Source organism: Euprymna scolopes, chromosome 32, assembly GCF_053919585.1.
Source record: "Euprymna scolopes isolate OS-2025 chromosome 32, ASM5391958v1, whole genome shotgun sequence".
Classification (NCBI taxonomy): Eukaryota; Metazoa; Mollusca; class Cephalopoda; order Sepiida; family Sepiolidae; genus Euprymna; species Euprymna scolopes.
This window is the reverse complement of record NC_136513.1, coordinates 74,316,157-74,330,417: the sequence shown is the minus strand read 5'-3', so window position 1 is coordinate 74,330,417 and position 14,261 is coordinate 74,316,157. Positions and strand designations below refer to the sequence as shown.

Genomic DNA, 14,261 nt, shown 5'->3' with positions numbered 1-14,261 from the left:
ATATAGTATTTTCTTTTTTATTGTCTTTAAATTTATATGAAACTAGCAGGGAGACCCGAGATTGCCCGAGATTGAATGAGGATCAATGAATATTTCACACTCCTATATTTTTATTGCCATCGAAATCCGTGAAATCTCCCAGAAGGAAGCTTCACATGCCTCCATGCAGTGACTTAGTCCAAAATATATGTTATTCTACATTACACTCTAGAGAACCTACTGTTTCTTTTATAAAATTATTTTATATAAACTTCTTTTCAGTCAACGAAAAAAAACATTGAAAAATTTATGTGCAGGGTTTGAACCTACAGACCACGTCATGCAAAAAAAAAAACCCCAAAAAACGTAATTTTTCAAGTTTTATAAAATTCTTTGCAGTTAATAAAAAACAAAAAAACTAAGAAATTAATGTGCACAGTTTGAACCTACAAATTGCGTCATGCAAAAACAAAAAACACGCTATCAACGATGGTTAGGTCCATAAAATATTGAAATATGTTAGAACAAAAAAATTATTTTTTATTTTTTAATGAATTTTCTTCATTTCATAAAACAAAAATAAAATAAAATAATATGTTAGTTAAAAATGTATTAAAAAAGTTTTTGAATTTTTGAGGATTGATAATTTGTATCATTTGGATTCTTGGGACTAATGTTTTCATCTTTACTGTACTTTTTGTTTACAAGGTTTCAATTGATGCAACTTCCGACCTTCTTCAGATATATTTTGTTGAACTTGAGAATCTGCATGAAATTTTAAACAGAACCATTTATTTTTGCTACCCCTGTGGATCAAGGTTTCCATTTTAAATTCCATGCAGATTCCGGAGTTTGACAAAAAGATTTCCAAGTTTCACAAGATACGCCTGAGGAAGGTCAGAAGTCATATCAATTGAAACATTGTGCAAATAACATTCAAGATGAGAACAGTAGTTTAAAGAATCCAAATATATTATATTTCTTTTGGTATATTTAAAAGAATTAAAATCGTTTCAACTGATTAAGGGCTATTTTACCGCTGTTTGTAAAAAATAGCAGCAACAAATACTTTCCTTTTTAAATAAAACACCACCATGTTAATATTTGTTTTTTATTTCATTTAATATTGCAAATATTATTTTAAACTTTTCTTGCAAGGAAAAAATTGTGTTTGAAATTATTTCCGATCAACACTATATGTTCACATTGGGAACACAGGGTGAATAATTCTTGTAGAGAATAAAACAGCTTTATCTTAACACAATTAATTGTAGTTTTATAATAATTTGGTTCAATTAATAATTTGATACCGATTCAGAACCTGACCCAAGGATACATTGGCATCTTCTGGCAGTGTACAGTAAACAGCCGGAAAAATTGCAAGAAAAAGCCAGTGCAAACACTGTCAGATAATAAATTTAAAACGCTGAAAACAAAACTTTAACACAATAAAATTTACTGTATGTTTAATTTTATGAAAGAAATATTTTCATTTTTTTCAAGAAAAGAATATTAACAATATTTTTTTTAATAAATCTTTCAAAGAAATATTTTTTTTACAGACTAGCAGTTCAGCCCGACTTTGCTCGGGCCCTATGTACTGTTCATAACTTTATGTGCATAGGTATGTATATATTAAAAAGTTTGACTCATGTCCAGGTAAGCTACATCTAAAATTTCAAGTGTTGGACCCAAAATTAGTGGAGGAGTTTGGTAGAGTCTGCAAAGGTCAATTCTTTTAACTTTCACCTATTGGCAGCCAAATTTTCACCCAAAACTGATTAAAAAGCTTGCTGCATCTCTGAATACCCTTTATGTAAAATTTCAAATGTTTAGACCCAAAATTTGCTGAATTGTTTGCTAGAGACCACAAAGGTCAAATCTTTTGAACTGTGACCTCTTGGCAACCAAATTTTCAGCAAAAATCTGATTAAAAAGCTTGCACTATGTCTGAATACACTTTATGTAAAATTTCAAATGTTTAGATAAAAAATTGGCTGAGTAATTTAGTAGAGACCGCAGAGTTCAATTTTTTTTTTAACTTTGACCCTAATTTTGACCCCTTAACATTTATTGTTTTGGGCTCAAATCTAATTAAAAAGTTTGACCCATGTCCAAGAAACCTACATCTAAAATTTCAAGTGTTTAGACTCAAAATTGGTGGAAGAGTTTGGTAGAGTTTTCAAAGGTCAAATCGTTGAACTTTGACCCCTTGACAGCTAAATTTCTGGCCGAAAACCGATTAAAAAGATTTTCCCAAATCTCAATACCATTTATGTCAAATCTCGAATCTGTAGACTGAAAATTGACAGAGTAGTTTGGTAGGGAAATATACACACACACACACACACACACACATTTTCACTTTTATAGATATACTAACATTTCAGCCTGGCGTTGCCCGGGTGTTTGGAGGTGTGTGTTGAGCAAAAAAAATTTTTTTTTAAAAAGTGGTCGTAGGAAGGCAGGCTCGAACCCGTACGGCAAAGGAGGTAAATAACGGGAAAAAACCTGACATCTTTGCTGTTACGACCACCGCCAAACCGGAAGTGACATATGTTTTATTAAGGCTAGACAATCGAAAGGAGAGGATGACTTTCAAAAATATCGGTGGAAAAAGCGACCCCCCCCCACCACCACTGTAAAAAGTGCCCAGTTGGAGGTGAAGATATTAATGTTTTTAGCCAATTTTTCAATATTTGTTGTCTGAAAGGTCGAACTTCAAAATGATACTGATCTTGTAAAAATCCATCGCCTTTGTCGAAACTTTTAGGCAGACATGCAAACATACATACATACATTTTTATATTAGTAACTCAAATTTTTGACCTAAACCGATTAAAAAGCTTGCCCTATCTCTAAATACCCTTTATGTAAAATTTAAAATACTTAGACCAGAAATTGTCTGAGTAATTTGGTAAAGACCGAAGCAGTCAATTTTTTTTAAAACTTTGACCCCTATTATAACCCCTTTACATTTATTGTTTGGGACTCAAATCAAGTTATCAAGTAAGATCCATGTCCAAGGAACCTATATCCAAAATTTCAAGTGTTTATACCTCAAATTGGTGGAAGAGTTTGGTAGAGTTCTCAAAGGTCAAATTGTTGAACTTTGACTCCTTAACAGCCAAATTTCTGTCCGAAAACCGATTACAAAGATTTTTACCAAATCTCAGTACCCTGTATATTAAATTTCGAATCTGTAGACTAAAAATTGACAGAGTTATTGCATAGGGAAATGTGCACAGACAGACACACAAACACAGAGACACGTTCACTTTTATAGATATACTAGTATGAGTGCCTGGTGTTGCCCGGGTATTTGGAAGTGTATGTTGAGCAAAAAAAAAAAAAGCGGTTAATTTTTTTAACTTTGACCCCTATTATGACCCCTTAAAATTTATTATTTTGGGTTCAAATCAAGTTATTAAGTTAGATCCATGTCCAAGGAACCTATATCTGAAATTTCAAGTGTTTAGACCGAAAATTGTCAGAGGAGTTAGGTAGAGTTCTCAAAGGTCAAATCGTTGAACTTTGACCTCTTAATTGCCAAATTTCTGGCCGAAAATCGATCACATCGATTTTCCAAAATCTTAGTACCCTGTATATCAAATTTCGAGTCTGTAGACTAAAAATTGACAGAGTTATTGCATAGGGAAATGTACACACACAGACAGACACACAGATACACAGACAGACAGATACACAGACGCGTTTACTTTTATAGATATATAGATTAGCAGTTTCGCCCGGCTTTACTCAGGCCCTATGTACTGTCCATAACTTTATGTGCATATGTATATATTAAAAAGTGTGAATATGTAAAGTAATGCCTTTCTGTATAATAGTCTTCCTAAACTACCATAGAGAAAAGACAGACAGACATTTTCACTTTTATATATATATATATAGATATATAGATAGATAGTTAGATTGGATGCAATATATAGTAATGATTTAAAAAGTATAAAAAAGACTCATGCGCCACCACCGAAAATTGAAACCAAAACGTTCAGCTTACGATTTATTTTGCCTCTGTCGTCAATGACTGGGCTATGAAAACATGTTTACTGCAAGGCTAAAAATTAAAACATGAACCAATAGCTACTATGTTATGCATTCGTAATGCCGGCATTTGACCTTCACCTGGCAAATTTCATTTTTTTTAATTTTCAGACTTTTGCGCCGATTTTTCCGGGCTAAAACCCAAAAGAATATGCAAATTAGCTAGATCTTTTGCTAGTGAATGCAATTCCCCAATCCATATATAAGAAAATTGTATTTTCTTTTTAAATAAATAGAAAAGAGGGTTCTTAATATGAATATCAATACACACAACAGAAAAACGAATTTATAGGAGTATAGATAGATAAAAACATGGAAACAACAAAAAAATTTTTTTGTGACAATGTAAACAATTTTTTCTTCATAGAAACAACTATGATTGAAAACAAATTTTTTAAAGAATAGTATCAGATAAGTGATTTTTTTTTTTTATTGATGAAAAAATTCGAACAGACGCCTCACTAGACGATTTGAAAATCACCCCTTCTCAGGTACATGCTATTATAAAAAACCTAGACACCTCAAAAGCGTGTGGACCAGATCTCATCCCGGCTGTACTATTAAAAAAATGCTCTGCCGAGGTTGCTCCAGTTCTGTCCAAACTTTACAATAAATGCCTTAACGAATCTTGTTTTCCCGACTGCTGGAAAACCGCCTCTGTGGTACCAGTCTTCAAGAATTCTGGTGAAAGAACTGACCCACTAAATTATCGCCCCATTAGCCTCCTCCCGCTTTTCGCCAAAATATTTGAGTCCTTAGTTAATCAAGCCCTAGTCCAGCACCTAACAGCTGCTAAACTCCTGACTGACAAACAATATGGATTCAGGCAAGCCCGTTCAACAGCAGATATCTTAACTGTAGTTTCTGAACGTATATACCGTTCATTGGATAAAACAGGGGAGGGTAGAGCGGTGGCCCTCGATATATCTAAGGCTTTTGACAGGTATGGCAGGATGGTCTTCTAAGGAAAATTAGATCATATGGAATCACTGGAAGAATTCATAATGTAATTAAATCCTTCTTAAGTAATAGAAAAATTAAAGTTGTCCTCGACGGTCGTACATCCAAACAATACGACATAAATGCGGGAGTACCTCAGGGGTCTATCCTTGGACCTCTATTATTCCTGATATTCATAAACGACCTCCCTGATAAAATTGTTTCAGAGATGGGTATATTTGCCAATGACACCACTCTCTATAACAGATATGAGGGGAAAACAAATGAACACATATCCAAGGAAATGGCAAAAACACTAGAGGATGACCTCCAATCCGTAGTGGAATGGGGACAAAAATGGTTGGTCACATTCAATGCTGCTAAGACTAAGCTTGTTTCCTTCAATAACTACAAGAAACCTTCTCTACCACCAATAGCAATGGCCAAGAACACATTACCTGAAAGTACTTCTTTTAAACTCCTCGGCCTAACGTTTACAGGGAATATGAACTGGAATAGATACATTGAGAGCATTGCCAAGGCTGCTGCAAGGAAGGTTGGCTCCCTCTACCGTGCTAGAAAACTACTTACGCCTGACAGTATCCTATACCTCTATAAGGCAACCATTCGCCCATGTATGGAGTACTGTTGTCACATCTGGGCTGATGCATCTGCTTCTTGTCTCTCGCTCCTGGACAGGGTTCAAAAGAGAGTCGCCAACCTGATAGGTCCTGAACTGTCATCTAGGCTTCAGCCTCTGTCCCATTGACGAGATGTTGCATCCCTCTGCCTGTTCTACAAATACTTCAATGGTGAATGCTCCGACGAACTGCAAACACTTGTACCTCCCTGACGTAACTACCCCCGACAAACCCGACAAGCTACTAAGTCTCATCCCTTTACAGTAGAGATCCCTAGGTGCAAGAAAGCCTTTTACTCCAATAGTTTCTTCCCCAGAACTGCGGGTCTTTGGAACTCCCTTCCGGGATTCTGCTTTCCCAACTGCAACGATATGCAGAAGTTCAAGTGTAATGTCAACAAACATCTTTCTACTCATCTCCCTTCATAATGACCCCGCTAATTAAGTCCCTGATAGTATCCCCCTGCTTCAAAGTGGCACTGTGCCTTGTTTGGGGTGAAAATTGAATAAAAAAAAAAACATAAAAATAAAAAAAAAAATTGTCTGCTGACAACTGATTGCTAATTGTGCCAGTTTTTTCATGCTATTTTTCCGGTAACTTACCATAAATACTGGAAGATGCAGACACAACCTTGAGTCAGGTTTTGGATCAGTACCAACAATTTAAATGATATGATAATCAATATGGTTTTTGTAATGATTTTGCTTGGATTTTTATATTTTCATTTACAATTGACGAATTTATTGAGAAAGTCGATTAAAATCATTTCAAAAGCATTGATAGTTGGTTTGTTTACTCAAATGAGTAAAACTTTGAGGCACAATTTGCAATTTGAGACAGCATTTTTTATTAATGTTTCTGAATTCATTTTAGGGTCTCATGTGCTACTAGATGTTGGTAGATCAGTCTATTAGGGGAATATTAGGTGACATGTAAGCTGGCAATAAATACTAATTCTAGTCATGCCAATATATGTATTGTTTTTTAGGGCATTTGAAGACATATACAGCATTACTAGTTTTTAGTAAATGGTCATTGGATTTTTGTCTTTTGTTGATTACATATTTTTTTTTGTATTCTAGGGGAAAATTAATTCTACCGCTTTGCGTGAAATGCTTGAAAACTTGAAGTAAGTTTTCTATTTTTCAATTTTGTCTCATTAAGAAAAAAAATTTGTATGGGTTGCATGGCACAAATTCTGTTTTAACCTTGTTGTTAACATTTAATCAAATATGCCACAACAAGAAAAAAGGGTTTGTATTACTGTACACATAGATTCAAAAAAGTTGTCAAAAAACAGATATATAACAAATAAATGTTATCAAAGGCAAGATAAGTTACTTTTCTACCAAACTGGATATAATTTTCGTGTTTTTATTCAATTTAACATGTTTATTCAGCTCGAAAAGCATACAGTGTTTACCGATGTATTGGAAAATTCAAAATGGCGCCTAACTCTCTCTTTAACACGGTAAGTTCGGGAAAAGGTGTTATAAATAATAAAATAGACAAAATACTATTAAAAACCACTGAATATATGTCAAGTTATGTCACGGTAACATATATTGAGTGAATTTCTAACAGTATTTTGTCTAGGTAAAAACGAAATCACTGCATAATCGTTGGCACTCATGGGAGAAAAGATTAAGCTTTTTTGAATCATCTTTCATAGGGCAGATCCGATAGACCATGCACCATTTAAGTTGATAATCTTTGACTTGCCTCCAGATGCTGGATTATCACATATTAGATGGCTCAAAATATTCATGTATTAAAAGATAGGCATTTATAGAAATTATTTTATTTATTTATAGTTTTTTTTACTCATTTCATCTCCAAAAGTAATATTGTCACTGAAATATAAGTAGCTACTGTGAATTAAAGACCATGCCTACAGGGACACTCAAAGTAGGGAGTTGTGCAGCAAGATGCCTGTTCACTTTACATTTAAACCTCTGCATGTTAAGCAAGATGCCTGTTCACTTTACATTTAAACCTCTGCATGTTGTTGGTGAGACAAGGAAGGAATTCCAAAGTCTAGCAGTTCAAGGAAAGAAACAATCAGAGTAGAAGACTCTTCAGTATTGGGGACCTCTACAGTGAAGGTGTGGGATTTTGCTGCTTGCCATATTTGTGAAGGGTATTTATGTCAAACGGACACCAATGCTACAATAGGTGTATCAGAATTTTGAGGGAATTTTTGACACCCCTAACCCAAAACTGCGAATAAAATATAAAAAACTTGTAATTTTGCTGTTTAAAGTGGGTTGTTTATTTTCTTTATGGAACATACTTCCAAAATAAACTATTAAAGTTGTTTAAAAAATAATAGAAATATTATTTTTTAAAAAACAGTGTTTACAAAATGTTTAAAAAATGCTGGCGCACCTTCATGCGGCCATTTTTTTTATGTAATGAAATCAATTGAATTTTACGAGTTAAATAATTTTCAATTTTTAAATTTTAAAAATCTATCAAAATTTTTCTATTGATTAAATTTTTATGATATTTTCAGGGTCAATGTGAAATTTTATGGTCTTTCCAATAAACCAATATAATATTTTAGACAAACGTTTTTTGTTAAATTCACCCCCCCCCCATTTTTAAATGTCTATTAAAAATTATATAATTAATTTACTCACCAACGTTTAATATATCACAAATTGAAAATAAAAGATCAATAAATAAAATATTCTAATTTAAAACAACAAAAAAAAGTAGTGCAAAATGTAAAACTTTTTTTTTTAAAACCACGTTGATTTTTTTTTTTTTTAAATGAAAGCTCATTTTATGCTTATATCATCAAATAAATACTGGACGGTGACGACAATTTTTTCTATTACATTCAATGTTTTCTTTTTTTAGATATTTAAAAAACAAAAATTCACTTGTAAAGTAGAAAGAAAATGTAATAATCAAAAACTTGTGTATTTCATTAAGAGAAGTAAAAAAAAAAATCAGTTCATTGGATTATTTGTATAACGGCAAAAAATAAGTGAATGTGTGCTTTTTTTTAACTACGGAGGAAAATACTAATTTTGGTTAATAGCATGCAATAAAAAAGAGACATTAATTATGTCCCTTTGACAAATCCGTATTTTATCTTTTTGAAATGACGAGCAGCAGCGATTTTACTGACTGGCGCAAAACGGGTTACGAAAATGCGATTTTCTGCTACCCTTGCTTTAAAAAAATCTTTTTATTCAAAAAATACATGGAATATAAAATATAAATCTGGACAATTCTTAAAAATAAATAATTGAAGCACTCATTGCTTGTTTTTTTTTTTACAGGTAAGTGATTTTTTGCCAATGATATATATTTAATAGATTTTGGTATCAGTTAAAAATTGTTGAATTTTGTGAAATCTTTTTTTTAGAAAACCAATGAAAAAAAAAATATTGTATTTTTTCGATTAAACGTTTCATTATTTTAAAATTTGGTCTTTCCTCATTTTATTAAAAAAAAAATTACAGTTTGAAATTACATTTTCATATTGATTATAAGCTTCGAAACAGAGACAATCTAATATAGTCAGATGTTTATTCAAGTTTTCAGTGGCGGCTTCTGATACTCCTAGTGCTATGAGTTTGTTAGATCACATTTCATTAATGTACATGTAAAACAAGGATGCAACATCACAGTGTTGGTCAGGAGTTGGAGTTTGATAGATAGAGCAGGACCTATCAGATTGGAGACTCTTTGTTTAGACCCTGATTTAGGCAACAGAACACTTATGTGCAGACTCAACTTTCAATTCTCGGTGTCAAAGATGATTCAGGTCTAAGATGGGATGTAAAGATAATAAAATATCCTATCCTATACTTGTGCCTTTGTCAGAAGGGGTGTTGCATGGTCCCTGACCTTTGTAGAGGACATTTTTAATGATGATTACATCTTTGTGTACAACGTAGAACCACATGAACATTTAATATGAATTGGGTATAAAAGTTATGCTTTAGTGAAGGAAGAAATTGAAGGATATACAGAGAGTCATTTGCTTTTGAGCATTTGTAGGTATCGCTTTGCAGTTCAATCGTTGCAGGGGCAACACGAGATGGAAATCCAGAATGCCACATTTTGTTTTTGAGAAAAACCAGCCTGCTGCCGAACAACTTCCACTATATTTCGGAGTTCCTTTTGAATCAATAGAAATATACTAATGCATGGTACATTGCCCCTATATGATAACAATATTCTATGCATGAGTTAATAGTGGCTTTGTAGTTATATAGAATATTGTCAGGTGTATTTTTCTAGTGTGGTAGCGGGAGCCCAGATTCTTTGCAGCAGCCTTAACTGCATCTTCATTGTATTTGTTTCAATTCATGTTAGTTGTGAATGATGAGCCAAAGAATTTGAATGATGAATTCTCTGCTAGATGTTATTTATCCATTGCAATTGGTGAGTGAAAAGATTCTTTGTAATTGTTGAAGGAAAGGAGATTTGTCTTAGTAGCATTCTAAGTTACCATCTTTTTATACGCCCCCATTTCACTATACACTGTAGGTCATGTTCTGAGGTTTCAAACATTGCCTTGGCTATGTGTGTCTGTTTTTAACGTTACACACACATTTACACATAGGACCCACATGTTCTATGTAGTCTATGGTGCAAAGAAACATAAGACAAGTAATAAATTGAATCACTTTTTTTTTCGTGTTGTAACGATGACATTTATTTCTGGATACTTTTCTGAATAAAACGTGATTCTGAACGTGATCTCGAACATGCTCGTCAGTGGGTGCACACACTCATTTTATAGTCTCTTATTCGCACACATCTCAGCATTTGCATGCGTGCATCTGCGCTCTGTTACATGTTACAGAGCATGGTGTCATCAGTAAAATATACCCATTTCAGACACAATTTCATCGGAGATTTCATTTATGAATATCAAGAACCATAAAGGTCCAAGAATTGACCCCTGGAACATACCTGCTTTAACGTCATGTGTTTTGAATATATCTCCATCAAGGACTATCTAGATTTTTCTGGAAGGATCTGATTATATTAAGTATTCATCCAGTAATACTGTACAATTGAATTTTCATGAGAAAGTCTTAATGCGGACCTTGTCAAATGCTTTGGATATATCGAAAGCTATCACCCTAGCTTTCCCTGCCTTGTCCAGTGCATGGTATATGCAGTCAGAGATACTGTCAGTCAAAAAGAAGTTTAGTGTTTATCTAATGGTTGATTACCTGATTAACGTGTCCAAGATTTTAACGATGAGAGAAAGAAGAGACTAATGGGTTGATAAGTGAGTGGTCAGCTATTTCACCATAATGTTTTAACACTGGTATCACAGAGGTAATTTTCCAGCTATCAGGGAAGCAAGATTCGGCGAGGCATTTTTTATAGTGTCTGGAGAGAACAGGAGCTAACTAGCTTAGAAAAGCATTTCTTTGCTAGTATAGCAGAATAAGATAAAGCCCACACACTTTTGAAGTGTGAAGGGGTGATTATCAGATCATTAAGTGTCGTTTCTGTCCCTGAAGCTAAATTTGTGAGAGAGCAGTTTGTGATTTCTAATGTGGAGTTGGAGGTGAATTGCTCAGCTTTCTCGGTTGTTGTCAAGTGCGATCATGGTTGTTGGGTAATGGGGAATTGTTGACTTCCTATTATTCAACTTGCTCATTATTTACACCCAATCACTTTATAAAGATTTGAACATTACTTTAATACATATCATAGTTTTAATGCAGTTTTTAGTTCAGTTAATAATTTGAATAATATCATTAACAATATGCTATTTAAAAAGAAATAATTTGATGAAAGAAAATAATTAAAAAAAAAAAACAATTGATAAACTGTTATTTAAGTTCTTCCTCAAAATAAGCATAATTAATATTTTTTGAGGTTTTGAAAAATGTTATTGCAATCTCACCTATATGTGCCTTGTCCATTATTTTATTTAATTTTAATCAATTATTTATTTGAATGATCAATTATTTATTTAAATAAAAAAAAATCAGTTATTTATTTAAATTAAAAAAAAATCAATTATTTATTTAAATGAAAAAATCAATTATTTATTTAAATAAAAAAAATCAGTTATTTATTTAAATAAAAAATTAATTATTTATTTAAATAGAAAAATCAGTTATTTATTTAAATAAAAAGTCAATTATTTATTTAAATGAGAAAATCAATTATTTATTTCAATAAAACATGATTTATTTATTTAAATAAAAAAATCAATTATTCATTTAAATAAATAAAAAAACCTTCATCAATGATGGCAACATCAGCATGGTATGACATTTTTAAATTGCTTGCTTTTGTAAGTTTTTGTTTGTACTTGAAAATTGAAGAGTTTATTTTTGTACTTCTTCTTGCAAGTATAATTCAGGGAAGATAACATGAATATGGTTCAAGGGAAGTAATTCTGAATATACGTCATAATCAGCAAAATATTTCGTTCTTGATCATTGGCTTATAGATAAACTTTAATCTAAAAAACATTGATGTTTATCTTTCAGAAATGAAGGAGTTCAGTTGACTGTTCGTTCATACAAAATAACACAAGTTAATCCTTCGGAAATAGATTTACTTGATGCTTATGTAGAAACATTCAAAGATTTTACTCTGCGAAAACAGGTAAGTTTATCTGTCATCAGCATGTATAATCAGTTTTATATGCTGGTTTTGTGACGAACATTTTAAGCCAGCTTCCTTAAAATCTCTCTCTCTCTCAGGCTACCCCATATTTCCCAAGTGTAACATTTTTCTATTAAAACTTCTATTTTTCTTTCTCACTTCAAACCCCTCTTTCTCCTCTGTCCACACCATTCCTCTCTAGCTGCAGACATACACATAGACAACTCCCCTCTATATAATAGATTTCTTATAGAATTAGCCAACATTTTCTTTCCAAGTTAGTACATAATAACGCTGAACCCTCTCCCGCTACTGATGAAAATCTAAATGTGAATTTTTTTTTGTTACTTGAAAATTTTTAAAATTCTCATTTTAATATGGTGGAGCAAAAATAATTGTATTTTGCTACTGGTACTTGAATCTTTCATGGTGTTGAAAAACTTTTGACCAGCACTGTAGAGTGAAGTTGACTCACTGAAGCTGAGAACTAGAGATCAAGTTCATGGAATATCTAAAAATATCTAACATCTTGACAAAGAAAAAAAGTGATGCTAAATGATATGAAGGCCAGTTGTATGTGTGTATGCCCAGCTATAAGTCAAAAACTACAAAAAGACCCACAAAGTTGGTATAGTCTTGATCAGCATTGCCCTGGATGAATAATATGTAAAATTTAGAAAAAAAAATAAAGATTCATTCTCTGAGAGTCTCATGGTGTTGAAAAACTTTTGGCCAGAGTTGTCTATCACTTGCTTTCAAGTTTTTTTTTTTGACTGGCCACCTTCCTGTAATTAAAGTTCTCCATGCTTCTACAATTATTTATTCCATGTATCGTGTTTACTCAAATTGCAGACACACCCAATCATGAAGTTTAAATCAAAAAGTAGGAATAAAGTAAAAAGGCTTATTATTTTTAGTTATGCAAGAACAATGTTCTAATAGGTATGTCACAGTTTATGAATTTTTGAATAAAATAGAATAAAAAGTGGTAGTAATTGTGACCCAATGGGTTATAAATACATCTAGTAGTCATTTATAGACTGGAGAGTTCTTGTTCAAGGGAGATAACCTTTGACAAGAGACATGACTGAAGAAATTATCTCATTACATATCTTTAATTTCTTTAACTAAACATTTCTATGTAGATTATTCAGTTAAAGTTATTTCAATCCTCTTTAAAAAATGTGCATTTTTGCTTGATATCACATTCATTCTTTCAATTTGTAGCCTGTAATTACATGCATGGGAACCCTGAGGAAGTCGTCCACAGATGATGACGCTATCAGTTGTCTTATTATTGGCACTGAAAATTGTAGTATTTATGTATTGGATCCAGCTGCTTTCACAGTCTTGAAAACGGTAAGTGCATTTTGTTTTTTATTTTACATAGAAAATTTACATGTTCTTGTCTTTCAATACGTAATTTTTTTTTAACTTAAGGAGGCATCTTTGTTTAATTTTTAAGGGGTGGTGCAGTTTGTAATTTATGTTGGATACTATCACTTTCTTTTTGATTTTCTTTCTTTGAAGATTGTAATGCTAGGTATGGGGCAGCCAAACTAGTTGCCAACATTCTCCTGCTTTTTATTGAAACCAACCGAGAGCTCTTTTTAGTATCCTTGTTGTTCCCTTTAGTGCAATTGTCTGGATTTCTTTTGTACTTGCTTCACCAGGAATATTAGTTAGGTAGGGCTTCAGGTTCTTCATAAGCTCTGTAATAACTGATATGATTGATATCTCCCTAAGATTCCTGTTTCTTTTCATATCATACATGAAACCTTAATATTTGGTCTGTTTCTCTTTTTCAAGGCTATTATGATGATAATGATGATTGATGTTTCTGAAGAATTTCTAACATAGTTGATAAAGTACTTGGTAAAAGTTAGCTGTAAGCTACACTCTGCTGGAGATTGAAAATTCAATTCTCAGCATTGGGGACAGTCAAAATACAATTGTGAATTAGGACTTCTACCCAATTGTGACTGATAGAACGAGAGTATGCTTTTTAAAAAAATTTTTTTTATTACATTTTCA

General features: G+C 32.5%; 1 protein-coding gene across 1 annotated transcript in view; it reads left to right on the top strand.

Moving 5' to 3' along the window:
- Positions 1 to 14,261, top strand: part of LOC145256438 (BBSome complex member BBS1-like) — a 156,095-nt gene that overhangs the window by 24,212 nt on the left and 117,622 nt on the right. Inside the window, exons 5-7 of the mRNA XM_080115343.1 lie at positions 6,707 to 6,753; positions 12,110 to 12,227; positions 13,455 to 13,586. Of these exons, the coding sequence (XP_079971469.1) occupies positions 6,707 to 6,753; positions 12,110 to 12,227; positions 13,455 to 13,586 (297 nt within the window). The remainder of the gene's footprint in view (positions 1 to 6,706; positions 6,754 to 12,109; positions 12,228 to 13,454; positions 13,587 to 14,261) is intronic.